The 27017-nt window shown below is 26.1% G+C and overlaps 4 protein-coding genes and 1 long non-coding RNA gene across 7 annotated transcripts; 1 reads left to right on the forward strand and 4 right to left on the reverse strand.

The window, feature by feature from the left end:
- Positions 1 to 168: 168 nt before the first annotated feature.
- LOC122854118 (inositol monophosphatase 3-like) lies at positions 169 to 2906 on the reverse strand. Its single transcript, XM_044154534.1, has 6 exons — positions 2286 to 2906; positions 2048 to 2181; positions 1683 to 1939; positions 1498 to 1603; positions 1235 to 1395; positions 169 to 1147 (listed from the first exon to the last, which is right to left on the reverse strand). Exons 1-6 carry the CDS (start codon positions 2346 to 2348, stop codon positions 1032 to 1034), a joined length of 837 nt encoding a protein of 278 aa, XP_044010469.1. The 5' UTR covers positions 2349 to 2906; the 3' UTR covers positions 169 to 1031.
- On the forward strand, positions 311 to 14420 carry LOC122853387 (ATP-dependent helicase brm-like). 3 transcript variants are annotated; one of them, XM_044153846.1, is made up of 7 exons: positions 311 to 837; positions 7741 to 8291; positions 8380 to 8870; positions 9439 to 11280; positions 11311 to 13691; positions 13793 to 13955; positions 14048 to 14420. In XM_044153846.1, exons 1-7 carry the CDS (start codon positions 508 to 510, stop codon positions 14200 to 14202), a joined length of 5913 nt encoding a protein of 1970 aa, XP_044009781.1. In that variant the 5' UTR covers positions 311 to 507; the 3' UTR covers positions 14203 to 14420. The 3 variants fall into 3 exon arrangements, with proteins under 3 accessions (XP_044009781.1, XP_044009764.1, XP_044009774.1); XM_044153829.1 differs by having other exon boundaries at positions 9439 to 13691; XM_044153839.1 differs by having other exon boundaries at positions 9457 to 13691.
- Positions 3151 to 4559, reverse strand: LOC122854107 (inositol monophosphatase 1-like). Its single transcript, XM_044154522.1, has 6 exons — positions 4457 to 4559; positions 4133 to 4266; positions 3785 to 4047; positions 3610 to 3718; positions 3390 to 3541; positions 3151 to 3323 (listed from the first exon to the last, which is right to left on the reverse strand). The coding sequence occupies exons 1-6, from the start codon at positions 4523 to 4525 to the stop codon at positions 3187 to 3189; spliced, it is 864 nt and encodes a 287-aa protein (XP_044010457.1). The 5' UTR covers positions 4526 to 4559; the 3' UTR covers positions 3151 to 3186.
- LOC122854085 (inositol monophosphatase 1-like) lies at positions 4457 to 6336 on the reverse strand. Its single transcript, XM_044154500.1, has 4 exons — positions 5973 to 6336; positions 5734 to 5867; positions 5384 to 5646; positions 4457 to 5312 (listed from the first exon to the last, which is right to left on the reverse strand). Exons 1-4 carry the CDS (start codon positions 6039 to 6041, stop codon positions 4891 to 4893), a joined length of 888 nt encoding a protein of 295 aa, XP_044010435.1. The 5' UTR covers positions 6042 to 6336; the 3' UTR covers positions 4457 to 4890.
- A 9085-nt stretch (positions 14421 to 23505) lies between the features above and the next one.
- Positions 23506 to 24132, reverse strand: LOC122854334. The gene is made up of 2 exons (XR_006373957.1): positions 24090 to 24132; positions 23506 to 23633 (listed from the first exon to the last, which is right to left on the reverse strand). It is a non-coding gene; the product is annotated as an uncharacterized LOC122854334 (long non-coding RNA).
- Positions 24133 to 27017: the final 2885 nt, after the last annotated feature.

The following is a 27017-nucleotide window of genomic DNA, read 5'->3' on the forward strand; positions in this document are numbered from 1 at the left end:
TAAAGTATTTATATATTATAATATTTAAAGTACGTCATTTAAAAAATAAATTTTTTTACAAATATTATTCATAAAAAGTGTTTATTATTGTTAAAAACATATGTAATATTTTAATGATTTACTCCAAAAGTTTTAAAACGTCGTTTACTTTATTTGTCAATGCTTAAACTCCCCTCATTGAGTGATTATTCAACGCCCCCCTACCCGTCTCTTGTCTTTATTTTATTTATTTAAAAAAAAAGTGTTTGATAAAATAATCAAAAATAAATAATAAAAACATAAAACGAGGAAAAAAAAAATAAATTATAAATCTTTAATCAATTCAGAAAAAAAAAAAAAAAAAAAAAAGAGTTATATTAAAATTGCAAATAAATAATAAAAATAAATTTTTTTTTAAATTACCAAGATGAATTTGAAATCATTATTGTGTGTGAATGTGTTTGTGTGTGATTAAGATGCTGAAATTAATTAAATTTATGAGATAAACTGGAGGTTGATAGGAGCAACATGGCGAGTCCATCGCCACAATTGTCACCTATGCCACCACCACAAGCACCAAGTCCAATGGGTCCACCCTCATCATCATCATCACAACAACAACAACAATCACCATCAAATCCCCAAGGTAGTCAAATGGGTCCACCTCATCATCATCCACAAAGTCCAACTCAGGGTTATCCTGGTGGGCCACCCCCTGGAAATACACAATCAATGTCTAATCAATCTTCATCTTCCCAACAACAACAACAAGGCCCTCCTCAACAATCACAACAAGGACCCCAGCAACAAAATTATCCACCTCATCCTGGACAAATGCCTCCAAATATGGGCCCACAAGTAAGTCATTTAATATCATCATTTCTTAATTAACATCAACAAAGCAATTATTATTTTATTGCTTTTTTTCTTTGTTTTTTTTTTTTTACATATTATTACTGAGTGAGAATTATTATTGTAATTATAATTTAACAGATAAAGAATGTAAATATGTAAGAATTATTTTGTAAATATATTCCTTGTTTTTTTTTTTTTTAATGATGTAATTCAGCTTGACGATCAGCCTCTTGAATTATTCTAATAACTTCATTTGCAATTTTATCATTGCATGCACCAATAGCTCGTGGATTCATAATATCAACTTTTTTACCTGAAAGAAGTATTATTGTTGTATTATTTATTTTTTCCAATTTAATTGACATATTGATTTATGGTAATAATAATTGTAGCATATTACCAGTTATACGATCGACAACAACACCACCAGCTTCAGATATTATAATTGATGGTGCTGCAATATCCCAAGTTGATATACCAGGACCCTCAATTTGATAACCCTCAACAACTCCCATGGCAACATAGCAAAGGGTCAAAGCTGCTGATCCAAGAGTCCTAATTCTGTAATATTTATATTGCATGGATTATTATTTTTTTTTTTTATTTCCCTGTACATAGTACACTTGAAAAAGCTGATTGGATTATAAAATTTTTTAAATTTACCCTTGTGTTTCTTTGGCAATCAATTGAATTCTTTTAATCATTTTGTTTTTTAAATTATCGACTTTGAGAAATCCTGGTTCCAAGCAAATTAAAGCCTTTGAAATATCTAATAAAAATATTATCATTAATTAATTGTAATTTTAATTTTATTTGCATTGATATTTTACTTTTTTTTTTAGACATACCAATAATTGATGAAGTTTTAATTGGTACACCATTTAAAAATGCACCAGTTCCTTTTCTTGCTGTAAATAATTGTTCAAGTATTGGATTATAAACAATTCCAATTTTCATTTCTTTGGAAATTGATAGACCAATTACAACACAAGTATGAGGAAAACCGTGTATAAAATTTGTGGTACCATCAATTGGATCAATAATCCAAGTTGGATCATCTGTTAATTCAGGCAAATTTGCTCCAGTTGATTCTTCTCCAATAAATCTATTATTAAACAAATATTTTTATTTAAAATCACGATTAATTTTATCTATCAAAAAAAAAAAAAAATTACAAAATTATTATTATCATCATCAATTTGATATGACTTACTTGTGATCTGGAAATTCATTCTTCAATTTTCCCACAATAATGTCTTCAATTTTTCTATCATATTCTGTAACAAGATCCCAATCACCTTGTTTTTCTTTGATTGTTTTAGTTGCCACTATTGAACTTTTTAAAACCTTTTAATGAACAGAAAAAAAAAAATTATTGTTCACTCAGTTGGATAATCAATTAATTTTTCATTATATAATTTTATTTAAAAAAAATTTAATTAAATTTTTACCTGTCCTGCTTCAAGAGCCAATTTCATTGCCACCTCATAATAAAAATCTTCATTATGTTTCATTTTGAATTAAAGCTTATTAATGCTGAGATACAAAATTATTGTAACTTTTTTTTTTTGGCTGATGTTTATCCAGTTAAATCAGAATGAAGACTGCGAATTAATTGTTTCACGTTGATACTTATTTGAAGACTTGTGTTCCATCTCCTGTTTACTTTATCCCAATAAAATCACAATACACGAAGGATTATGTATCATGCTAGATTTCCATTCTCCCGTGAAGGTTTGCAATTCCCTCAATTCGTTTTTTTTTTTTTTTTTATTTTTTTATTATTTAATAATCTTAAAACCAAGGTCAGTAAATTATAGAAAGGTACGATACCTTTAATCACTGTCTGTATGTACTCAAGTTATGCATAATTTTATTTGTCATCATTAAAACCCATCTTTTTATTATTTTTTTTTGTTGATCCAAACTGATAAGATGACAATCAAAAATGATTAAACTTTTTAATTATGTTTTTTTAAAAAATATTTTTTAAATATGTTTTTTAAATAACACGACAAGTTATTATTTCAATAATATTAATTATTGTTAATATTACTTTGACGACATTCTCATTAATATTATTGTTTTTATAACTTGTTTTGTTATTTTATAAAAAAAAAAAAAAATAATATAAAATTCTGGTTTTTCAAGAAAAACAATTAAATAAAAATTATACACTAATTATAATTTAAAATTATAATTATTTTTTTTTTTTTTAATTATTCAAATAATGATATTTATATTATTTTAATTTTCAAAGTTTTAAACTATTGTATATTTTATTTAATGCAAAAATTATAATGTTATACAAAAAAAAAAAAAAAAAACAATGGCACACACAATTTAAATAATTTATTTATCGTTGTTTTCTTTAATTTTTTTACGTTGTATCTGAAGGTCACTGTCAATAATTATTTTTGATATTTCTGTTGCAAGTTGTATTGTTGATGTTGCCAGTGTCATTGGTTCCATAAAATTAAATGGTCCACCTGAAAAAAATTATTATAATTACTTTATCTAATTGATTTTCTATTATATATTAATAATTAAAATACCTTTTGAACTGATGACAGTTCCTCCAGCTTCATTGATAATTAAATAACCAGCAGCTACGTCCCAAGGCTTGAGACCATCTAGATGAAATGCATCAATAATTCCTCTGGCTACATAAGCCATTGCTAATGCAGCTGATCCAACATTTCTACTTCTAAATAAAAAAAATATTAAAACATTATTTTATTTTTATACATACATTTTTTTTAAATAATAATTTACCCTTCTGCTATTTTGCACAAAGCACTTATTCTTTCATTCCAAATTTCTGCAAACTTTGAACCTAGTTTTAGCATAGTTGGTTCAATAATAATCATTGCTCTTGATAGTTCTAAAAATATAAATTAAAATTAAAATTTTATTTTTAAACTATTTTAATAATATTTTTTACTTTTACCTGTTATATTTGATGCTTTAAGCCGTTTACCATTTAAAAATGCTCCCTGACCTTTTATTGCAGTATAAAGTTCATCATTTGATGGATTATATATTATTCCCAATTCAATAATTTTATTAATTGATAATCCAATTGATATACAGCATTGTGGAAAACCATGCACAAAATTAGTTGTTCCATCAATTGGATCAATAATCCATGTTGGAGCATCATCAAGTATTAATTTTTCTGTGCTTCCATATGAACTTTCTTCAGCTAAAAATCTAAACAATATAATATTACAAATAGTTTAAATTATAAATTAAAAATATAAATTTATATATTTTTTTAATATAAAATTATGCTTACTTGTGATTAGGATATTCATTTTTCAATGCTGTTATCAATATTTGTTCAATATTTTTATCTGTTTGTGTAACTAAATCACCACAATGGTCTTTAAATTCAATAGTTTTTTCTAAATTTATTGCCTCCTTTAAAATCTAAATAAAAAACAATACAAATATTTCTTTGTTATATTTAGTTGAGTCATAATGAGAAATTTCTGACGTAGAAATTATTATTAATTGAGTGACTCATGTACTTTTTCTATTTGTTTAATTTATTTATTTTTGTTGACAAAATAAAAAATGACGTATTTAAATGTATATAATAATTGTATCAATGACTTACTTTGCCAGCTTCAATAGTTAAATTTTTAGTAAAATTAAAATATTTTACAATTTCGTGATTACAAGACATTTTGTTCTCAATTTTATGGACAAACAAAATCAACTGAAAATTTATATCAATTTTTTTATTTTTTCAAGTTGATTTTATCTTGTCACAATATAAGATAAACAGATAATATTGCAAATTTACAATACAAAAAAACAAATGAAATTATTTATTTTTTTTAAAATTATTTTTATTATTGATAAACACTTAAGTCTATCAGTGTAATCGTCTTTATACAAATATAGTAATATTAAATTAAAATGAATAATAAATTCTCAAGTTTAATGACTGAAGAAAAAAAAAAAAAACAACAAGCAAACACAAAAAAATAAAAATAGTTTTTTGTTGTTTAATTTTTTTTTTTTAATTTTCTTTTTTTCTTGTTTGATTTAATTACTTCCACTTCCACTTTCTAGTGAATTGTCTTGATTGTTGATAATTCGTTTGCGATATATTTTATCATCAGAAGAACGAATTAATTTTGCAACTTCTGGTGTTAATTTTGAACAACCAACAGCAAGTACTCTAGGTTTCATTAAATTAAATTCACCACCTGATGTATCATATACATCACCACCAGCTTCACGTATTATTAAAACACCAGCAGCAACATCCCATGGATATAAGTTATCTGAAAGATATAATTCAGCTGCTCCCATTGCAATATGACACAGGGTCAAAGCTGCTGAACCAAGTACTCTTATTCCATGTGCAATTGAAACAAATGCCTCGACTCTTCCCAATAACAAATCTCGTGTTGATTTTATTGCTGCGTATGATGCTTCAATACACACCAAAGACGATCTAAGCTCTATTAATAACAAAAATAGAAAAAAATACATTAATTTTAATTTTTATTATTATTAATTTGTATATTTTTACCTGAAATTTTTGAGCTTTGAATTCTTTTGCCATTTAAAAATGCTCCTTCTCCACGTCTTGCTGTAAATAATTGATCTAAAATTGGATTGTAAACAATACCAATTTCAATATTACGTTTAACAACAAGTGCTATTGATATACAAGTATGTGGAAATGAATGCACAAAATTTGTTGTTCCATCAATTGGATCAATAATCCATGTTGGAGCATCTGTTAACTCTGGTAAAAAATTTGTACTTGCTACTGTTTCCTCACCAATAAATCTATATTAAAAATAATAATAAATTTTTAATTAATGAATTTTTAATTTTATTAATTTCATACAATAATAATATTTTTATTTAACTTACTGATGATCAGGAAATTCTTTTGCAAGACCAGCAATTAAAATTTTTTCAATTCTTTTATCATATTGAGTTACTAAATCCCAATCACCTTTTTTTGTTTCAATATTTTTAGTTCCTTGTAATGCATCTTTTATAATCTAAAAATTTATAATTTAAATGAAAAAATAAATTTAAAATAAATATAAATTTAATTATCTTAAAATTATTAGCAATTTTAAAAAATTAAATTAAATTATAATTACCTTTCCAGATTCAATTGTCAATGACATAACAAAATCATAACAATGATCAAGATCAAGTTGATAAACCATTTTAATTGATGTTAAAGAAAGTAATTTAAATAATTAATAAAATAAAATTTATTAAACTTTGATTTAGTAATGTATTCACTATATTGACTGGAGTCCAAGTGAATTGACATTGATGAAAGCAAGGCTACTTATACAAAAATAACCAACAACAATTTCCCCCACTATTTTAAAATTGTTACAAAGACTAAAGTTTCCAGAAGATCTAAATGTTCTATTTATTTATTATTTTCGAATTAATATGTCAAAAAAAATCCAATCTTTGTAGGATCAAAGTTGATATTTTTTTCATTTTTTTTCGTCAACAAATACATTGTTGTTTAATTTGAAAAAAAAAAAAAAATTTATGTTGTTTCAACTCAGTTTAATCACCATTGTAGCAATGCAACAACAAGCAAAAATTATAATTTTTTTTGTTAAAATATTTTTAAAACATAAAACCTTGAATTTATTATTAAAACAAAAATGGAAAATTTTAATTTCATTCTAATGCATAACAGCCAAAGTTTGTTATATTTTAAATATAAATAAATTTTTTCTTATCAAGTAGACAGTTAATCTATGTTGTAATATAAATTATTTTTTATTTTCCATTATAAACTTAATCTTGTTTCGTCATTTATTGTATATACTGAAATATATATATAAAACAGGAAATATTATTTGTTATAAATCAACAAACAGGTGTAGGTACTACAAATGCATAAAATCACAATTATAATATACAATAACACGTGTTCAAAGTGTGTTATTAAAAGCTTTTATTGTCTATTCACACTTGTGTTCATGCATTAAGCGGTATATGCCACGTGCCATAAGCGTGTGGTCTACCCTATCATCTAACAAAAAAAAGAGAGAAACTAAAAAAGAAATAAAATAAAAGAAGCAATAGATGAAAGAAAAACTTTAACCAAATATATGGTTTAATTAATTTTATAATAATTTATAACAAATTTATATTTTTTTCTTACCACATTATGGTTGCTGATTAAACATTATCATTAAAATTATATAACGAGTGTTATTAATAAAAAAAAAAATACTGATTTAAATTTTTTTGAAATACATCCATCATCATCATTCACATCATTCAATTGTCAAAATTTGTATCCATTATATTCAACATTTTATCACAAACAATTTGAAAATTAACATCATTAAACTGTTGGATAGACTATCTGTATATACAATTCTATATATAGACTTGAATATATAATAAGTATTTTCTGACTTGAACAATGTATGATTTTTTTTTGTTCTATTGGATTATTGATACAAATACGTGTTAATCTGATGATTATAGAGTTGAGAATTTTATGCTAGGTGATATGCAATGTCAACTGTAAATTGTAGAGTCTAATAGTTTTATCATTGTGCATTAAACCAATGATACACAGTGGAATATGTCTGTATACTTTTTTTTATTTCTTTTACGATAATGTTGACTAGATTGGTTAAATATAAAAAATATACATACATGTATACACACACGTATGTTCGTCATAAATTTTCCCCTTTATTTTTTTTTCTCTTTTTAAACTTAAATTTTATCTACAAATCCCCGAATTATTTTCAATAAATTTTCCATTGAAGCCGATATAATTTAATCTCTAGTATATAACTGTGTCGATAGACTTCCTGGTTTTTTTTTTTGTTTCGTTACTATTATTTTTTATTAATGAATTATTTTTAATTATTTCAGGGTCAATCGGGAGGACCAATACATCCAAGTCAAATGGGTGGACCATCACCAGGTGGACATATGTTAGGTCCAGGAGTACAAATGGGTGGTCCACCAGGTAGTCATATGATGTCAAATCATATGTCAAGTCAAATGGGTCCTGGTGGACCTCATATGAGTGGTCCACCACAAGGTGCTTCACATATGTCTGGACCAGGTCAACAAATGGTACCTGGTGGAGCTAATAATCAAATGTCAGGTGGTCCAGGACATATGTCAGGACCACCACCAGGACATATGGGTGGTCCAATGTCAGGTGGACATATGGGACCTTCATCAATGTCACAAGGTGGTCCAGGTAATCATATGCCACCAAATTCAATGTCAGATCACCGTCCGCCAGGTCAAATGGGACCTGGACCACCACCATCATCATCATCATCATCATCATCATCTTCGTCAATGGGACCAATGGGTGGACAAATGCCACCTGGTGGTCCATCACAAATGGGGCCTAATTCATCATTACAAATGAGTCATGGGCCTGGTCATCAAATGAATATGCCGGGAATGTAAGATTAATTAAAAACTATTTTTATTTTTATTTATTTATTTTTTTTTGTATATGTTGTATTAATAATTAATATTATTTTTATATAGGCCAGGACAACATAGCAGTGGAGGTATGTCAATGTCTGGTTTAGGCAACCAAATGTCACATGGTGGACAAATGACACCAGGATCAGGCTCAAATCATATGCCACCTGGATCACAAAATGCTCAAATAGGTTCAATGCAAATGGGTGCTAATCAAGGTGGTCCACCAGGTTTATCTGGACCACCTGGAATGGGACCAATGTCGCATGGTCCACCAAATCAAGGATCTCAAATGGGAAATTTACCACCTGGATCAGGTCAAGAAAATTTAAATGCATTACAAAAAGCCATTGATTCAATGGAAGAAAAAGGATTGCAGGAAGATCCACGTTATTCACAATTACTTGCAATACGTGCACGACAAGGAAGTGGAATGGGAGAAAAACAAACATTTAGTCCACCTCAATTACAACAATTACGTGTACAAATAATGGCCTATAGATTACTTGCACGAAATCAACCACTGTCACAACAACTCGCACTTGCTGTACAAGGTGAGTTGAAAAGGAAGAAAATGAAAACAACACATAGATAAAAAAAAAAAAAAAAAAGGCCTTTCTACATTGGACGAGACATTATCATTTATCATCATCAGTTGATTATTATGCTCATCTCCTGACCACCTATATGATCCACGACTTTTTTGAATTTTTTTAAAATAACAAAATTTATAAAATAACAAAATTATATAAATCACATATAAAAACACACACATGTATATATACATATAATAACTGTTATAATCGGTGATCGTTAAAACCGACGTAGAAAGGTCTATGAGTTTTTTTTTTGTTTTTTTTTAAATTTTGTACAGATGCTTATCACAGGTGACTGCTCTGTCTTTTGTTTCTTTTTATGTTTTGTTACTTTTTTTTTGTTTTGTTTTTATATGTTGCTCCAAGCATGTGTCTATGGATGACATAGTAATGACAATAAGAAAAAGAAAAGAAAAAAAAATAAATAAAATAACAAATAATGAATTAAATAAATACAAAAGTAGAGTAGAATGATCCTGATGTTTGCTGGCAAAAGAAAAAAAAAAAACAAATAAAATTCTAATAGGTGGAGCACCTCCCTCAGGTATGGGGCAGAGACCGATGGAACCGCCACAAGGGCCAATGCCACAAGGACCACCACCAGGTTCGAATGCTATGGGTCAATTGCCTCCAAGACCAGGCTTGCCACCACCATCTCAGCTTCCATCTCAATCTCAGCAGCCAACACATCAGCTGCAGCCTCAACCTCAGCCTCAGTCACAACCTCAGTCTCAACAACCAAATCCAACACCACCTCCTCCTTCTCCTGTACCACCTCAATCACAGTCTCCTAGAGAGCCTCCTCCTTCTGTTCCTCCTGTTCCTCCTCCACCACCACCACCCCCGCAACCTATACCAGCTCAACAACAGCAGCAGCAATCTCAACAACAACCGCCACCATCATTACCACCACCAACACCAACACCACCACCACCATCATTGCCACCACCTCCACCACCATCAACACCACCATCATTACCACAATCACAATCACCAGCACCACCATTACCAATACCACCACCACCTCCACCACCGCAATCACCACTATCGTCTCAGCCACATCATCAACCACCTGCTCCGCAATTACAACAACCACCTCCGCCGCAACATCAACAACCTCCAGCTCAACAGCAGCAGCAACAACAACAAGTGCCATCACTTCCACCTCAGGTTCAACACCACCATCATCATCATCCACATCCACATCCCCATCCACATCCACACCCACATCAGCATCTTCAACAACAACAACAACAACAACATTTACATCAACATCTTCATCAACAAAATATTCATCAACAACAACAACAACATCATCATCATCATCACCATCAGCATCAACAACAACAACAACAACAGCATCATCAGCATCAGCAACATCAACAACAATTGCAACACCAGCAACATCAACCAATTACAAAAATAAATCGTGTTACAACAGTATCAAAACCAGCTGGATTAGATCCACTTTTAATATTACAAGAACGTGAAAATCGTGTATCAACACGTATTGCATTACGTATGGAACAATTAAATAATTTACCAACAAATATGCCTGAGGAACTTCGTGTACAAGCACAAATTGAATTACGTATGCTTCGTGTTTTAAATTTTCAACGTCAATTAAGATCAGAAATAATAGCATGTACTAGAAAAGAAACAACACTTGAAACAGGTGTTAATATTAAAACTTATAAACGTGCAAAACGTCAAGGTTTACGTGAAGCACGTGCAACTGAAAAATTAGAAAAACAACAAAAACTTGAAGCTGAACGTATACGTCGTCAAAAACATCAAGAATTTTTAGCATCTGTATTACAACATGCTAAAGAATTTAAAGAATTTCATAGAAATAATATTGCAAAATTATCAAGATTAAATAAATCAGTTATGAATTATCATGCAAATGCTGAACGTGAACAGAAAAAAGAACAAGAAAGAATTGAAAAAGAACGTATGCGTCGTTTAATGGCTGAAGATGAAGAAGGTTATCGTAAATTAATTGATCAAAAAAAAGATAAACGTTTAGCATTTTTATTATCACAAACAGATGAATATATTGGTAATTTAACAGAAATGGTTAAACAACATAAAATTGAACAAAGAAAAAAACAAGCTGAAGAAGAACAAAAAAAAAAGAAAAAAAAACATGGTGAAGGTGAAAATGGTAAAGATGGTTCACAAACAGATCGTCATATTAATGTTATTGAACCATCAACTGGTAGAACATTAACTGGTGATGATGCACCATTATTAAGTCAATTAGCAACATTTTTAGAATCACATCCAGGCTGGGAGGCAATTGATTCAGATAGTGATGAAAATGATTCTGATGATGAAGATAATAAAGAAAAAAAAAATAATGATTCAGCTGCTATTGCTGCTGCAACTGCTGCAGCAGCTGCTGCTGTTGATGATAATGAAAAAGCTAAAAAAACAATAAATAAAGTTAAAGTTGAAGATGATGAATATAAAACTGAAGAACAAACATATTATAGTATTGCACATACTGTACATGAATCAGTAACTGAACAATCAACAATAATGGTTAATGGTAATTTAAAAGAATATCAAATAAAAGGTCTTGAATGGCTTGTATCATTATTTAATAATAATTTAAATGGTATATTAGCTGATGAAATGGGATTAGGTAAAACAATACAAACAATTGCACTTGTAACTTATTTAATGGAAACTAAAAAAGTTAATGGTCCATTTTTAATAATAGTACCATTATCAACATTATCAAATTGGGTATTAGAATTTGAAAAATGGGCACCAAGTGTTGTTGTTGTATCATACAAAGGTTCACCACAAGGACGTCGTGCAATACAATCACAAATGCGTGCAACAAAATTTAATGTATTATTAACAACATATGAATATGTTATTAAAGATAAAAGTGTATTAGCAAAATTACAATGGAAATATATGATTATTGATGAAGGACACAGAATGAAAAATCATCATTGTAAATTAACACAAGTATTAAATACTCATTATTTAGCACCACATCGTTTATTATTAACTGGTACACCATTACAAAATAAATTACCAGAATTATGGGCATTATTAAATTTTTTATTACCATCAATATTTAAATCATGTAGTACATTTGAACAATGGTTTAATGCACCATTTGCAACAACTGGTGAAAAAGTTGAACTTAATGAAGAAGAAACAATTTTAATAATAAGACGTTTACATAAAGTATTACGTCCATTTTTATTAAGACGTTTAAAAAAAGAAGTTGAATCACAATTACCAGATAAAACAGAATATATTGTTAAATGTGATATGTCAGGTTTACAAAAAGTATTATATAAACATATGCAAAGTAAAGGTGTATTATTAACTGATGGTTCAGAAAAAGGTAAACATGGTAAAGGTGGAGCAAAAGCACTTATGAATACAATTGTACAATTACGTAAATTATGTAATCATCCATTTATGTTTCAAGTTATTGAAGAAAAATATTGTGAACATATTGGTGTACGTGGTTCACATACTGTATCTGGTCCAGATTTATATCGTGCTTCGGGTAAATTTGAATTACTTGATCGTATATTACCAAAATTAAAAGCAACAAATCATCGTGTATTATTATTTTGTCAAATGACACAATTAATGACAATAATGGAAGATTATTTAGGCTGGCGTTGTTTTAAATATTTACGTTTAGATGGTACAACTAAAGCTGAAGATCGTGGTGAATTATTAAAAAAATTTAATCATCCTGGATCAGATTATTTTTTATTTTTATTATCAACAAGAGCTGGTGGTCTTGGTCTTAATTTACAAGCAGCTGATACAGTTGTTATATTTGATTCTGATTGGAATCCACATCAAGATTTACAAGCACAAGATCGTGCACATAGAATTGGACAAAAAAATGAAGTACGTGTATTAAGATTAATGACTGTTAATTCAGTTGAAGAAAGAATACTTGCTGCAGCAAGATATAAATTAAATATGGATGAAAAAGTTATACAAGCTGGTATGTTTGATCAAAAATCAACTGGTTCTGAACGACAACAATTTTTACAATCTATATTACATCAAGATGATGCTGATGATGAAGAAGAAAATGAAGTACCAGATGATGAAACAGTTAATCAAATGATTGCACGTTCAGAGGGTGAATTTGAAATATTTCAAAAAATGGATCTTGAAAGAAGACGTGAAGATGCTAAATCAGGACCAAATAGAAAATCAAGATTAATTGAAGAAAATGAATTACCTGATTGGCTTGTTAAAGATGATGATGAAGTTGAAAGATGGACATATGAAGAAGAAGAAGATCGTTATTTAGGTAGAGGATCAAGACAACGTAAAGAAGTTGATTATACTGGTAATTTAACTGAAAAAGAATGGATGAGAGCTATTGATGATGATGGTGTTGAGTATGATGAAGAAGAAGAAGATGATAAAAAAAAGAAAAAACGTGGTAAACGAAGAAAAAAAGATGAAGATGATGAAATACCACCACCTAAAAAAAGAAGAGGTGCTAGTGGTGGTGGTGGAGGAGGTGGAGGTGGCGGTGGAGGTGGAGGTGCTGCTGCTACTGCTGCTGCCGCAGCTGCTGCTGATATTAAAATACGTAGATCTATGAAAAAATTATTGATGGTTGTTGTTAATTATACTGATAATACTGATGGACGACTTCTCAGTCAACCATTTATGAAACTACCGTCCAAACGAGAGTTACCAGACTATTATGATGTTATCAAAAAACCTTTAACTATCAACAAGTTAATACAAAAAGTTGATGAAGGAAAAGTAAGTATAAAAAAAAAAATAAATAAAGTTTTTTGTTTTAAAAACTTATAAACATATAAATTTTATAATCAATCAACTAAATTATTTTTTGTTCATTTTAGTATGGTGACTTTGACGAGTTGGAGAGAGATTTTATGCAACTATGTAAAAATGCTCAGATTTATAATGAAGAAGCCTCTTTAATTCATGAGGATTCAATTGTTTTACAATCAGTTTTTACAAACGCAAGACAACGACTTGAAACTGAAGAAAATACTGATGAAGGTATTTATTATTTTTAATTAATTGTTAAATTTATAATTTTTTTCTAACTAGTATATATATTTTTTAATTAAAATATATTGTTTTTTTTACAGGTGATGGTGATGATGGCTCAGATGGTGAATCAAATATGAGAATGAAAATGAAAATGAAAGGACGAAGAAGTGAAGGAAGTAGAACAGCTGGCCGACGAAAACGTGTTACGAAAAAATATATATCAGATGATGATGATGATGCCGATGATAATTAATAATTTACATAAGAGAATTTAAAAAAAAAAAAAAGTCAAACTATTTTTTATTTTTTTTTCCCTTTTTTTATAGATTTTTTTTTATACATTTAAATATTAGATATATATAAAATATATATTTTTATTTTCTTTAAAGACTTTACAATCAAATTTTTTTTATTCGATTCGAATGTAAAACTGCGCCATTGATGGGTGAGATTTTTAATTGTACAGTAGAATAAAGTTTGATATAATTATTAATCAAACTTGATTTTTTTTAATTCTATTTTTTTTTTTTTTATTTTATTTTTTTTTACACGAAATATATAATTTTTTAAATGATTTTTGTTCTTCCTTATTTCACGCAGATTAATAAACTACGTGTATAATAAATTAAGTGAAAATTAATTTTTTTTCTGTATAAATAATGATAATATTAATAATAATAGAAGATGTGAAATTATGTTTTTGTAAAACAATATTTTAGATTTAATGACATCAACTCCTTGTATTGTAATTGTGAAAAAAAAAAAAACAAAAAAACAAAAAAATCTATAATAATTATAATTATCTAGATTAAATGCTAATCAATTTTATTAGTGAATCGAGGTGCTCGATTTTAATTATTAATTTAAATATAAAAATCAATGTATTGTACTTTATGTTATATTGAATGCCTAAAAAAAAAAAAGAAAGAAAATAAATATAACGAAAAACAAACAAATGGTGAACTGAACAAAAAACAATGTTATAAATTTTTTTCCATTAATTAAGATTTACCAAATTAATTACTACATGAATGTTTGATTTGAGTTTTGTTCTGTTCAAAAATATCTCTGGGGATTTCTTGACTAAATTTCATGAGTTGACTGTTCACGACACTAACGAAGCCCCATCTACTCTAATTTTATAAACAATCAAAAATCGTCCACTATTACTCAATCGACTCGTAAATAAATATTCATTTTTTTTATTTAGATTTATTTAAAATTGAGAAAACAAAAAAAGCTGTCATTAAGGACTATAATCACGTGAAAAAAAAGTTTATTCAAAAATAAATAAAATTTATGAAAAAAAAATAATAATATATTAATTTAGTTGATAAATTTTATTATCTACTCGTTAAATTTTCTGCAGAACCTAAAAGTTTAAAAGGAGGGGTAGTGAAAATTAAAAAAAAAAAAAAAAACTTGATGGCAGTTAGCCGTCAGCTTGACAAGCGGAACCACGCACGAAAAGTACGAGTTGTGAATTTTGTTGAAATAAAAAAAATTGTTGGATAAAGTTTTATCTGAAATAGTAGTTCGTGCGAAAAGATTAACCGAGCTGAAAGGATCGTCATTAGAGTGCTTGTTGGTCCAACTGTGATAACAAATTTTTCTCCATATACGACAACCAATTTCATTTATTTTTCTATTATAAATATACTACGTATTTTATTTTCTATTAATATGATTCATTAAATAAATTCATTTGTCAATTTATAAAACTGTTTCAATGATTACTTGATTTTTTTTATGTTTTACAATGAGAAAAAGGTCTAAATAAAATATGTCATTCAACTGTTATTCTGACAATTGAAAAATTCTACAATAAGATGAACATTTTCTGTTCAATGATGTAATTATTTATAACCAGTAGACATTTTCTCCAAGGAATAATAGAATCGTATTTACCTTGGGAGATATATCTAAAGTATACTATTAAATCATTCATTTGTTTCTGTTGGGATTTATTACAACGAGACATTTTCAAATAATATACGAGAATATAAATAAATAAATGAATAAATAAATAAAACATATAGCAAGTATATATTGTATAATAAATATGAAAAATAAAAAAATGGTTTTGCTGGTAAAGAGGTAGCAAAAGCATCAGTATAGAGAAATGCGTGTGGACAGAAGAGTGACACAATGTCCGTCGTTTGCTTGCTGATGGCAATTTCACTCCTGTTTTGAATTTAGATAGAATTTAGGCAAGCTGTTACAAGTCCCTAGTGGGCTCACTCACTATACCATATCATCTATGTACATCCAAATACAAAACGGATATATCCATTATATATGTATATATCTATATAAAACCATCATGTATATATGAGCATCACCCTTTGGGAAAACATAACGCGTTTTATATGTATCTATATATGTATATCGGTATATAGACATACTGATATCGCTGCTGCACCTAGATATCCAACAAATTTTATATATGTATATAGGCATGTGCAAGGTTGAAACTAAAGCCTCATCCCCTGTGTGTGCCCATTTGCAAGAGCGCAGCACGTCGTGTCGTAACACGAATAACGAATGCAAGTGACTATACATTTAAAAAAAAAAAAAATACAAAACGTTTTTAAGCAGTGAAAATTACAACTAGTAATATATTTTAAAAAATAATTAAAAAAAATAAAATAGATAGATAAATAGAAAAAAAAAAAACAAGTAAATTAGGTAAATTTTTTGTTTTTTTATTTAAATATCTTCTTTTATTTTAGAAGAGGAAATGGAAAAAAATAAAGAAGAAGAAAAAAAATAAAATAAAATGTAAAAAGAGATAGAATTGGATGATAGGGGTTGAAAATTAGAGGGTGGCAAAGTCTACCAGTTGCGTCTATATACACTAAGGAGATGAGATGAAGCAATTTGAAAGATATGAGCCATACTGGCACCGATTTTGACTGTTGCATTACCTGTTTCATTTGAACTTTTTTTTTTTTTTTTCATAAATTCATTTATATTTATTATAATGTTATTTTTTTTGGGGGTTTTTTTTTAAAAAAAAAAAAAAAGAAGATAGAGTGTGGGCAAACTTGCAAGAAATGTCACATAAGAATAACTTTTGTATGCTGTGAAACATACAGAGATGTTTGGTCGTGTGTCTGCCTCGTATATAAGGCTTATATGAGCTTGAATGGTTATTACGTGTGATTTACTCATAGGCTCAAGTCGTACGTGATCCTTTGGTGCCTTTGGCAATACATACAAGTATATACATATTTATATAAATATATTTTAGGTAATGCTATTCAACATTGTACATGAGAAATTGTCGGCAAACCATCGCGAATTTATAATTTACTCATCTATGCATTATGTTCCTTTTTTTTTTTTTAATTCAAACAAGAGTAATGGCATGTCTTTAATGCACGGGTTTTCATCTTTCATAATTATAATTTATTATAATAATAATTTTGAAAAATATTTTTAACTTTGAATAAATTAGAATTTGAATTATTGAAATTTATTTCATAAAATATTATTATTATTAAATAATTATTGACGTTTAATAATAATTTTCATCAATATTCGGAAATTGATTAAATAACGATAATTGTTGGTTAACTTTTATAAAATAAATGATATGTGACAAGTGAATCGTGTTTGTCGAACGATGATTACGTTTACGCTTGACCACACAATTAGCCTCACTACTGAGTAGAAGCATACGATGCGAGTTTATCGATGTTCGCAAAACTATATTATTATCAGAGTGTTAAATATAATTTGTCTAAAATTTGTAAAATCTAAAAAGTCATATAGAATTTTAATTAACTTTTCTATTTTAATAACAACAACATCAACAACATGAACAACAATATGATATTAATTTATTGAATTAACGCATCTTATTTATGTAGATACAGAATAAATTATATTGAATGAAAATTGATATATAAGCAGTGAATTAAATTTCATTGGAAATATAATCTTCTTTAGATTTAACCAAACCATATCATATATGGTTGGATTTATGTATATGTGTATATGTGCTTGAAGGAACAGTTCAATTTAATGATCTGTCTATCATTACATAATTCAGATATTGCCCGCATGAAAACCCTTTCTTCATCAGATGAAATTAAATGTCAGTCTGTATCAAATATTTTCATGTGGAAATATTAGAAAATAGTAATATCCACACTCGATATTTTGAAATATATAGGATTTATACTTTTATTTAGTTTTTGTTTCTTCAATTGTCAAACTACATAATATTTTTATCAATTTTTTTTTTTAATGCTCTAATTGATAAAAAAAAACAGCTTTTATTTAATTGGAAAATTTATATAGATATACATTGTATTGATAAATTATACATGAAAGCAAGTGTGAAATTGTCAATTAGTAAATAGCAGAAACAATTACAATTATAACGAATCAACCTGATATATTTTTTTTTAACTAAATAAAATTTATATTATTTACGTTATTTAAATGAAATTGTTTAAAGAAATATGCATTATAGTGCTTCTTAGTTTGAATTGAAATTTTTATAACTCAAGTTTTTTCCATAAAATTATATATTTTTATAGTCAATGATGAAATGAATACTTGGTACATGACGAAGCTTGGCTTCATCATTTGTTCACGAGTACAGTGGTGGCTTCCTCATAAGAAAATACTTGAGTTGTGGTTATAAAGACAAGTTTTGAATGATATAGATGTATATATATATTTTCATCCAACAATAGAGAAATTGGCTATCTATGTATATACACTCTATACTTGTCTTCTTGAGTTTTGTGTCATAGAATATTGTACTTCGTGATATCACTACAAATGAAGTGATATCACTACATTGACAAAATGTATGAAATATATCTTGGCTTCTTTGCATTTTCAAGTATCAAAATTTTACTATAAAAAGAATTTTTTTTTATTTTTTTTTTTCAAGTAAAATGATGAAAAATATTTTTATAGTAAATATATTGAAAATAAAAATATGTTTATAAATGTAAAAAGCAAAAGAAGCCATCAATAACGTTATGAAAAATAAAATATATATTAAATAATAATAATAAAATTATAATAAATTTATATTGTGTTTTATGATGAAAATTTTCATGGTGTAAAAATTCCTAGTGTATGTAATATGTATACATATATACAATATATAAAAGTATGGTACAGGAATAAAAAAGAGAAGATGTGCCTTTGTGCTGACGTGATTCGAATTCCAGATTCTGGTGGGCGTATTTTCAAAGATCCTTGAGTTTCGTGGAGTAGACTAATTTCAATGGAAATTCCTTGATCCAGTGAGTGAGTCATACTCATTAAGATAGAAAGAGAAAATCAAATTTCTCAACATTTTCATAGTCTCATGTATATCAAATTTATGATATGCATTCTTCGAAATTTTAACTTTTAATTTTCATATAGTTTAAATTTTTTATTGACTAATAATTAATTTTATAATTGATATAATAATTTAAAACCAATTGATTAACTTTTATATTTAATTTTTAGCATAATAGTTAATAAAAAAAAAAATTTATTTTCTTTTTTATTTTATTATTCAAGACGTTATGGAAATTGGAAAAACACTTTGAATTCAATAAAATTTTTGGCTCACCATATAAATGAGGATGGTTGTTCGCAGAAAAAAAAAATAAAAGAAAATAAAACCAGAAAAAAAAAACAGTATTAAAAAAATAGAAAAAAAAAAAAAAAGTTTTGCGGTTCCTTTGACCCTTATACTCAACTTTTCTATCAGCATCATCCATAGTGAAAAAAAAAAATATATATATATCCACCATGGGGAATGAATCGACTTTATATTTACCATCTTTTTTTTTTTTTTCCATTAAATTTATCATGTTACCAACTTTTAATTGTCCATTAGTGACCAGCTAATCAGTACCGTACAAATTTTTATAGTCGGCAATAATGAAATATTGCTCAAAATAAAAGCTACGAGAAAGTTGGCTATATATGTATTTTTTTTCTTTTTAATAAAATTCATTATACATGAATATATAAAATTTAAAATGTCAATAATAGCTATAGTTGAATATTTTCAATATTTTTGTTAATTGTAATAAAAAATATATATTTATAATTATGTATTTATGTAAATAATTAAAATTAAAAATAAAATAAAAAACTTTTATTTTAAATACATCAATAATCTATCTAGAAGCTCGAGTATTGCTTAAGAATGAGATAAAACAATTTTATATTAGCAAAGTTTTTATGCTTTCCACTTTGTGGATATTTCTATCGTGTTATCATCCCGGAAAAGCTAAATCTTAACCATCTGCTGCAATTCCCAATGCAGCTCAAAATAAAAAAAATAAAAACATTTGAAAAATTGATATATATAAAATAAAATATAAAAAAAGCTATTTTCGAAAATACATTATAATAATTATATTTATAATTTAAAACTCTTTTAAATGTAAATTTAAAAAAATAAATAAATAAAATATTCTACATATATCTATGCAAATGTTCAGCTAATTTATTTATTATTTTTTTCTAAATTTAAAATATTCCATGATAAAAATAAAAAAAAAAAATGATGATATAATTAAAAAAATGAAAAATTTAAATAATGAAATGAAACAAAAAAATAATTAAATATTATATAATTGAAAAACAGATAATTTTGGCACGTTTTTAGTGTATTTTTCTTGTTCAAATTTCAATTTATATATATACAGGAACACGAATAAATGAAAAGTTTTCTCATTAGTCTTGAGGACAATTTTATGTAGTCACCACATGGTGATAGTAAAAATATATATATGTGTAGGTATAAAATTGTCGGACACTTTGAAAATTAACGTGAACGATAGTTAAAATACGAGAGACATTTACGGAAATTATAATCCATGTAATTGGCCGTTAAACGACGCTGTCTTCTCACCGATTTTATCAAAAACTTTTCACTATTCTTAAATCACCCTTTTAAATCTTGATTATTTTATTTTATTTTTTTTTTTCATATATTTATTTCACTTTTAAAAGTGAAACGATAGGCAAACACACTAACACTAATATTATATGTATAATATAAAGTGAAGAAATAAATTTTCAAAGTTTCCACAAGTAAAATGCTGAGAATCTTGAATAAAACTAAAATTTAAAATTACAATCTTTAATTGATACGAATGATATTTTCTTACTATAATTATTTTAAATTTTCATCTAGATTTATATTTATATCATCTATTTATAACTTTCATTTGTATTTATGTGCATTATAATTGTTTTTTATTTTTTTATTTGTAAAATAAAATTATTACTTCTACTTCATACACACACAAATCATCTTATAGTTCTTAAATTTATTTAAAAATTTGCCAACTTTTTCATTTTCTTGTATTTAATTTTATCACAAATTCTCACGCGGCATTCACGCTCCAATTGGTCATCACTAATTGCCCATGAGTTCAATGTACTGTAAATGTGCATGCCAACGAGAAATTATGAATGATATAAAAAAAAATTTAAAGAACAAGAAATAAAAAATTGCGTTTAAAAAAATATTCTCTATACAAAAAATAGTAAATAAAATTTAAAAAAATATAAAACAGATACCTATATATAAACATAAAAAGTTTAAAGAATATTTTAAATAAAAAAAACTTTATTGACAACAACAACAAAAGTTAATTGTATTTTTTTATTTTTATATACGCATCAACAGTTTATTTTGGATTCTCGCCAAAAACGATTGATAAAATGAAAGACGATGAACTTTCTAATTTTTTTTTTTCTCTACTTTATTGTTTAACTATTTGTCTATTTTTTTTTATTAAAAAAAAAAAATGTTTCTTCGCATATTATATATTATTATTTTTTGTATATTTATTTTTGTCAATATTATTTTTCAATTTATTTTTAATTTTCATAAGTGATGTTAGGCATTTAAAGTAAGACTTTAATTATATGTATATACATTGCTAAAGCTTCTGGCACCAAAAGCAGTAATTTTCATCCGTGACCTATACAAATGCTAGAAACTTTATCGTTCATTAGTTGGCCAAACAATTCACGACTGGTTGGATGCTCAATTTGTCCCGAATAATATTTTATAGTGTTTTTAAAAAACAATATTATCATTAAAAGAATAATGAAAATTTAATATAATTTATTTAAAAAAAAGAATAAGCATTTTATTAATATTCATTTTCAATAAATTTTTGTTTAAATTGTGGCTTAGAGAAATTTATATTCGATCGATCATGTATAGCGGTTTGTGGATATATTGGCTTTGTACTTGTATGTATAAATGCATTGTCCATTACTTTGGCATGACCACGTGAATCGAATTGTCATTATATCAAGAATGTTGAATGTCATGCGATAAAATAATAGTTGTATATAGAATTTTACTAAGGCAAAAACCTTGTTTACCTATTGTTTCTTAACGACACAAACAATTGATACCCTGACCTTTCTAAACTCTGATTATATTCACCGTATAATTTTAATGCAATATTAATTTCTATTGGTCATTGACCTTATCACGTGTTTAAATTATAAACAAAAAAAATTATTAGTTATTATTCTTGCAATTATTGGATATAAATCTATAATAAAATTATTATTTAAAAAATAAAAAATGCATATTTTACAATTATATTTTTCACAATCATATAAATATCTTTTTATTTTATTTTTTATTATTATTAGAATACATATTTTGTTATAATTTATTTTCCGTTGGTAATGATGAAAAAGTCAGCATTATGTTTTCCTTCATTGGACTCCTGTAATCATAAATACATGAAAAATAAAAATTAATTCAAAAGTTTGAAAATTTTTTGAAAAGTTTAAAAGTACAAGTCAAGTTTCAAGGGAGATTTAATTTAAGCATTATGAAAAAAAGTAAAATAAAGTTGGTATAAAAAAATATATATCTAAAGAAAAGTTAAATAAGAGGGAAAAAAAATGAACAATGGTGTTTATTGGTTTTGTGAAGAAGTGATGCAAAGACAGCATTAGGCCAAGGGCAATATCACGTCATTACCCTTGGTGTAATTCAACGAACCATAGAACGTCCCAGGTTTTTGTTTTTCATTATAAAGTTATATATTTTATTTTAATATAATAATAAAATTAAATAAATTATTATGTTTTTTACCTTTATATATTATTTATGTAGATTGATGAACATGATAAACAGATCTTCTGTCAGTACATGGTCGACAAGCCATTGCTGTTAATAAAAGTAATCCACCAACAATAAAACAAATCACCAACATGATATATGACATTGACGAGTTTTTTGAATTATTTTTTTTTATAATCTTTTTAGCAACAGGAAGATCAACAACTTCATACTTTGTCAAACCAAGTCTTTTAGCTTTACCAAGTATGTGTCGTAAACGTTTTGATGCTTTTTCACAAGACATCTTACTTTTCTGAATTTTTCCTATTTTTTTTTTTTTTTTTATCTATATAGATATTCTTTTTTTTTTTAATATATATTTATCCTTATATTCTTTACCTTCAATTTTTCATTTTTTATTATCCAATAGAAAGATAACAAGTGGAAGAAAAAAATTTACCAGATCAAAAATCCAAATCAAAGTGTTTATCCTTTTTTTTTTTTTCTTCTTATCTTTTCATCCACACTGATATCTACCATTCTCATTCAACAAATATCAGAGTACTTTATTTTTCTCTTTTTCCTTTTTCCAGTATTTTTACAATTCACTGAAAACAACAATCATAATAATAAATAATAAAATTTGAGTCAATAAAAAAATAAAAAAAAGTTGTCTATAAAAATTAACTCTGAAGCAAATATATTTGCATGTATTTAGGATAATTTTTTGGGTCTGGAGGCTTTTTTTTTTTTTTTTAAGAACGTGACACTGAAAAAGTACCACAATCACTAGGGGTTGTACTCATAAATAATTCAGTAAAGCTTATATACCCCCGGACACCTAGAAATATTCTCAGAAAATGTCATGGGCTTAAAAACTTGGTATGAAAATAAAGTTTTGTAAAATATAACCTTTTTTTTCACAAAATAATATGAAAAATAATAATATTACACATTTAAATATGTAAATATAAACAAGAGTAATTTAAAAAAAATTAAATAAAACTAAATAAAAAACAATTTTAATTAGTAAAAAAAAATTTTAATTTAAAAGCTAAATGTACCTTATCTTAATTTTTTAAATTACTTTGTTTTTTTTGTTTCTTTTTTAAATTAATTTTTAATTAATAATTGATTATTATTTTTAAAATATTTAAATTCAAGTTGTTATGTAATTGTGTTATTTAAAATAAAAGACTAAAAAAAAAAATATCACGTGGCCACGTGTTGTATGCTTGAATAAAGTGGAGAACAAAGTGAGTCCTTTCAATGATGTCGCGAGGCTGACTGAATTCTCGTGTTTCTCTGTAACACAAACTCACGTTTTATCCTTTTGCGCCGACGCTCAAACAATCTGTTATCCTGTATTTTATTTTATATTTTTCAGCAAATATCTTTTATACTCTGTCGTCATTCATAATGTGAGTACTGAAAATAAAAAAAAAATATATAATTGTATATAGAAAAAAAAGAAGATTCATAAGGATAAAATATTTTTTATTACATGTCTTACCAAATAAACGTGAACACATGAAATCCAATATTTTGTCAACACTTTTCTTCATATATTTATCTTGTTTATATATTTGTAATATATAAAAACAAAACTACATAATATAAATAGAAATAGACTATCATATATCTATGTAATATATATTTTTTGTTTTCTTCTTTCTTTTTAAAACTTGAAAAATTTATAGATATTATTTTCATTACAAGCGGCTGACCAAAACAACTTTATATCACTTTTTTCAGTATACATATAGAAAAAAAATATACTCTTTTAAATAGTGTATATTTTTTTATTTCGCAACTAAAAAATTTATAGATATAATTTTAACTTCATCAAGCAACTGACAAAAATAATTTTATCACTCTTTTTTTTTAAATAATTATATATAGAAAAAAAATAAACTTTCTTTCATAAAATAGCAAATGATCAATTCTTAACTTCATAATACATTTTGTAATAAAAAAAACAAAATTATTAATCGCTTAAAAGTATATATTTTCTTTGAGTAAAAAAAAAAAAATAAAATACAAATAAAAAAAAAGTATGAAGAAAAAGTTAAAGAAAGAACAAACTTAAAATTTGATATAAAGTTTTTTTTTTCTTTCATTTCTTCTCATGAGGGTAAAAGAATAAAATAATAATAAAAATAAAGAATAAAAAAAAAAATAAATAGTAGGTAATTGCCAACGAAACGGTCGATCCAATCAGACGTTCGTGCAAACAGAATTTTTGTAAAGGTACCATACACAACTATTTAGCCTCAAGGGATGATAAAAAAAAAAAAAGAATGAGTGGCGAAGACCAGTGGCACATACAAGAGGTATAGTAAAATAGTATATATACACAATAAAAAATAAAAAGAAAAATAAATAATAATAAAAACAATACAACTAAAAAAAAAAAGAAAAGGTAAATTTCATATATACTCTTAGTCAACTTATGGAAGCTTTTATTGGTTGGTTTAGGAATAAAGGTTTTTGGCCACAGATTCAACAAACTAGTACCTTGTGTACCCGGTGCTTATTGCAAAATTGCAACTTTTAAAAGTCTATGTCACGTCTGTCGTTTAATGACATTTTATTGTATTTTTTCTATTTTTTATTTTCATAATAATATTAAATAAAATGTTTAACTTTTCCAGTATATAAACTTATTTTTAATAAATATACGAGTCAAGACATTTGTAAATGAATGAATAATAAAAATGCAATTTAATATATATAGTATTTACATTTGATGAAAACCAGTAAAAAAAATAAAATAAAAAGTAAAAACGATCAACTGACAATAGAATTGTATACAATATATTATAATAACGATACAATAAATAAAAAGAAAAAAATAAAAAAATTGGCCTAGAGAAAACACTGGTCAAAGTGAATTAACGTCAAAGGGAAAAGCAAAGTTTGAAAATGGCGAATTGCATGGTATTTTGGTCACGTTTATCTGAATCGTATTATTTAATTAAAACTAAAAAAATATAAAAAGATAAAAAGAGATAAAAATTATTTGCTCAAATTATTATATATATGAATACATATCTAGTAGAATATTTCGATTATATAGTCAGACAAACAATGAAAAAAAAAAAAAAACTTTTTAAATGTAAATTAAAAGACAAATTGAAAATTAAAATAAAAAAAAAATTATATATTCTTAGAAGCAAGTAATAGACTGAGAATAATATATAATATTAAACTAAATAAATTTTGTAAGAGCTTTATTCGAAACACGAATATTTTAATATTTCATTTTAATGAAAAAAAAATAAAAATCAACAAATAATTGAGTATAGAAAAAAAAAAAAAAGATAATATAATTTTTAATAAATATATTATTAAATAAAAAAATATAATCGTCTGTATATTATAGTATAACAAAAATCTGTTTATTAGCATTTTCACAGTTAACGTTACTTCAAAACCTAGGCGATGGCAATTAATTACGAAGCCAGTGATATAGCGTAATCTAATATCATAAATAATAGGCGCTCGACGAATGAAAATATAGGGGTAAACGAGGTGGAAAGAGGGTGGTCCTTTTCCCTGTACACCTCATTCTATTTTACTATATGTACATCCTGCTTGCCGAGTTGTTATTTATTCGTAGCAAATTCCCGACTGTTGTCCCAATACTATATATATTCTCTCTTTTTAAATTTCTTTCTCTCGGAAAAATTTTATTTTGTCACCTTTTATTTCTATTGCAGTATACTAGTTTTTTTTTTTTTCAAGCTCTTTGAGACAGTGGGTTTTTTTTTATACAAATACAAATACAAAAAAAAGTTATAGCTCATATGATAATTAATTTTTAAGAATTAAAGAATAAAAAAAATTGTTAATAATTGCATAACAAAATTGATGCAAGATAGAATCAATATTGTTGGCTTGATATATTTAAAATGTAAAAAACATTTATAATACAATATGGAAAAGATTGTTAAATAACTTTTTCAAGTTTTATCGATAATATACAACTA

This window comes from Aphidius gifuensis, linkage group LG1 (genome assembly GCF_014905175.1).
Source record: "Aphidius gifuensis isolate YNYX2018 linkage group LG1, ASM1490517v1, whole genome shotgun sequence".
In the NCBI taxonomy this organism is placed as follows: domain Eukaryota; kingdom Metazoa; phylum Arthropoda; class Insecta; order Hymenoptera; family Braconidae; genus Aphidius; species Aphidius gifuensis.

Coding starts and splice junctions, on each gene's coding strand:
- LOC122854085 (XM_044154500.1), bottom strand. CDS start 6,041: ATGGTTTATCAACTTGATCTTGATCATTGTTATGATTTTGTTATGTCA. Junction 5,868..5,972: donor TGACAATTGAATCTGGAAAG/GTAATTATAATT, acceptor ATAAATTTTTAG/ATTATAAAAGATGCATTACA. Junction 5,313..5,383: donor TCAAAGCTCAAAAATTTCAG/GTAAAAATATAC, acceptor TGTTATTAATAG/AGCTTAGATCGTCTTTGGTG.
- LOC122853387 (XM_044153829.1), top strand. CDS start 508: ATGGCGAGTCCATCGCCACAATTGTCACCTATGCCACCACCACAAGCA. Junction 8,292..8,379: donor CAAATGAATATGCCGGGAAT/GTAAGATTAATT, acceptor ATTTTTATATAG/GCCAGGACAACATAGCAGTG. Junction 13,692..13,792: donor AAAAAGTTGATGAAGGAAAA/GTAAGTATAAAA, acceptor TGTTCATTTTAG/TATGGTGACTTTGACGAGTT.
- LOC122854118 (XM_044154534.1), bottom strand. CDS start 2,348: ATGAAACATAATGAAGATTTTTATTATGAGGTGGCAATGAAATTGGCT. Junction 1,940..2,047: donor AATGAATTTCCAGATCACAA/GTAAGTCATATC, acceptor GTTTAATAATAG/ATTTATTGGAGAAGAATCAA. Junction 1,396..1,497: donor ATTGCCAAAGAAACACAAGG/GTAAATTTAAAA, acceptor TAAATATTACAG/AATTAGGACTCTTGGATCAG.
- LOC122854107 (XM_044154522.1), bottom strand. CDS start 4,525: ATGTCTTGTAATCACGAAATTGTAAAATATTTTAATTTTACTAAAAAT. Junction 4,267..4,456: donor TAACTATTGAAGCTGGCAAA/GTAAGTCATTGA, acceptor TTTTTTATTTAG/ATTTTAAAGGAGGCAATAAA. Junction 4,048..4,132: donor AATGAATATCCTAATCACAA/GTAAGCATAATT, acceptor TATATTGTTTAG/ATTTTTAGCTGAAGAAAGTT.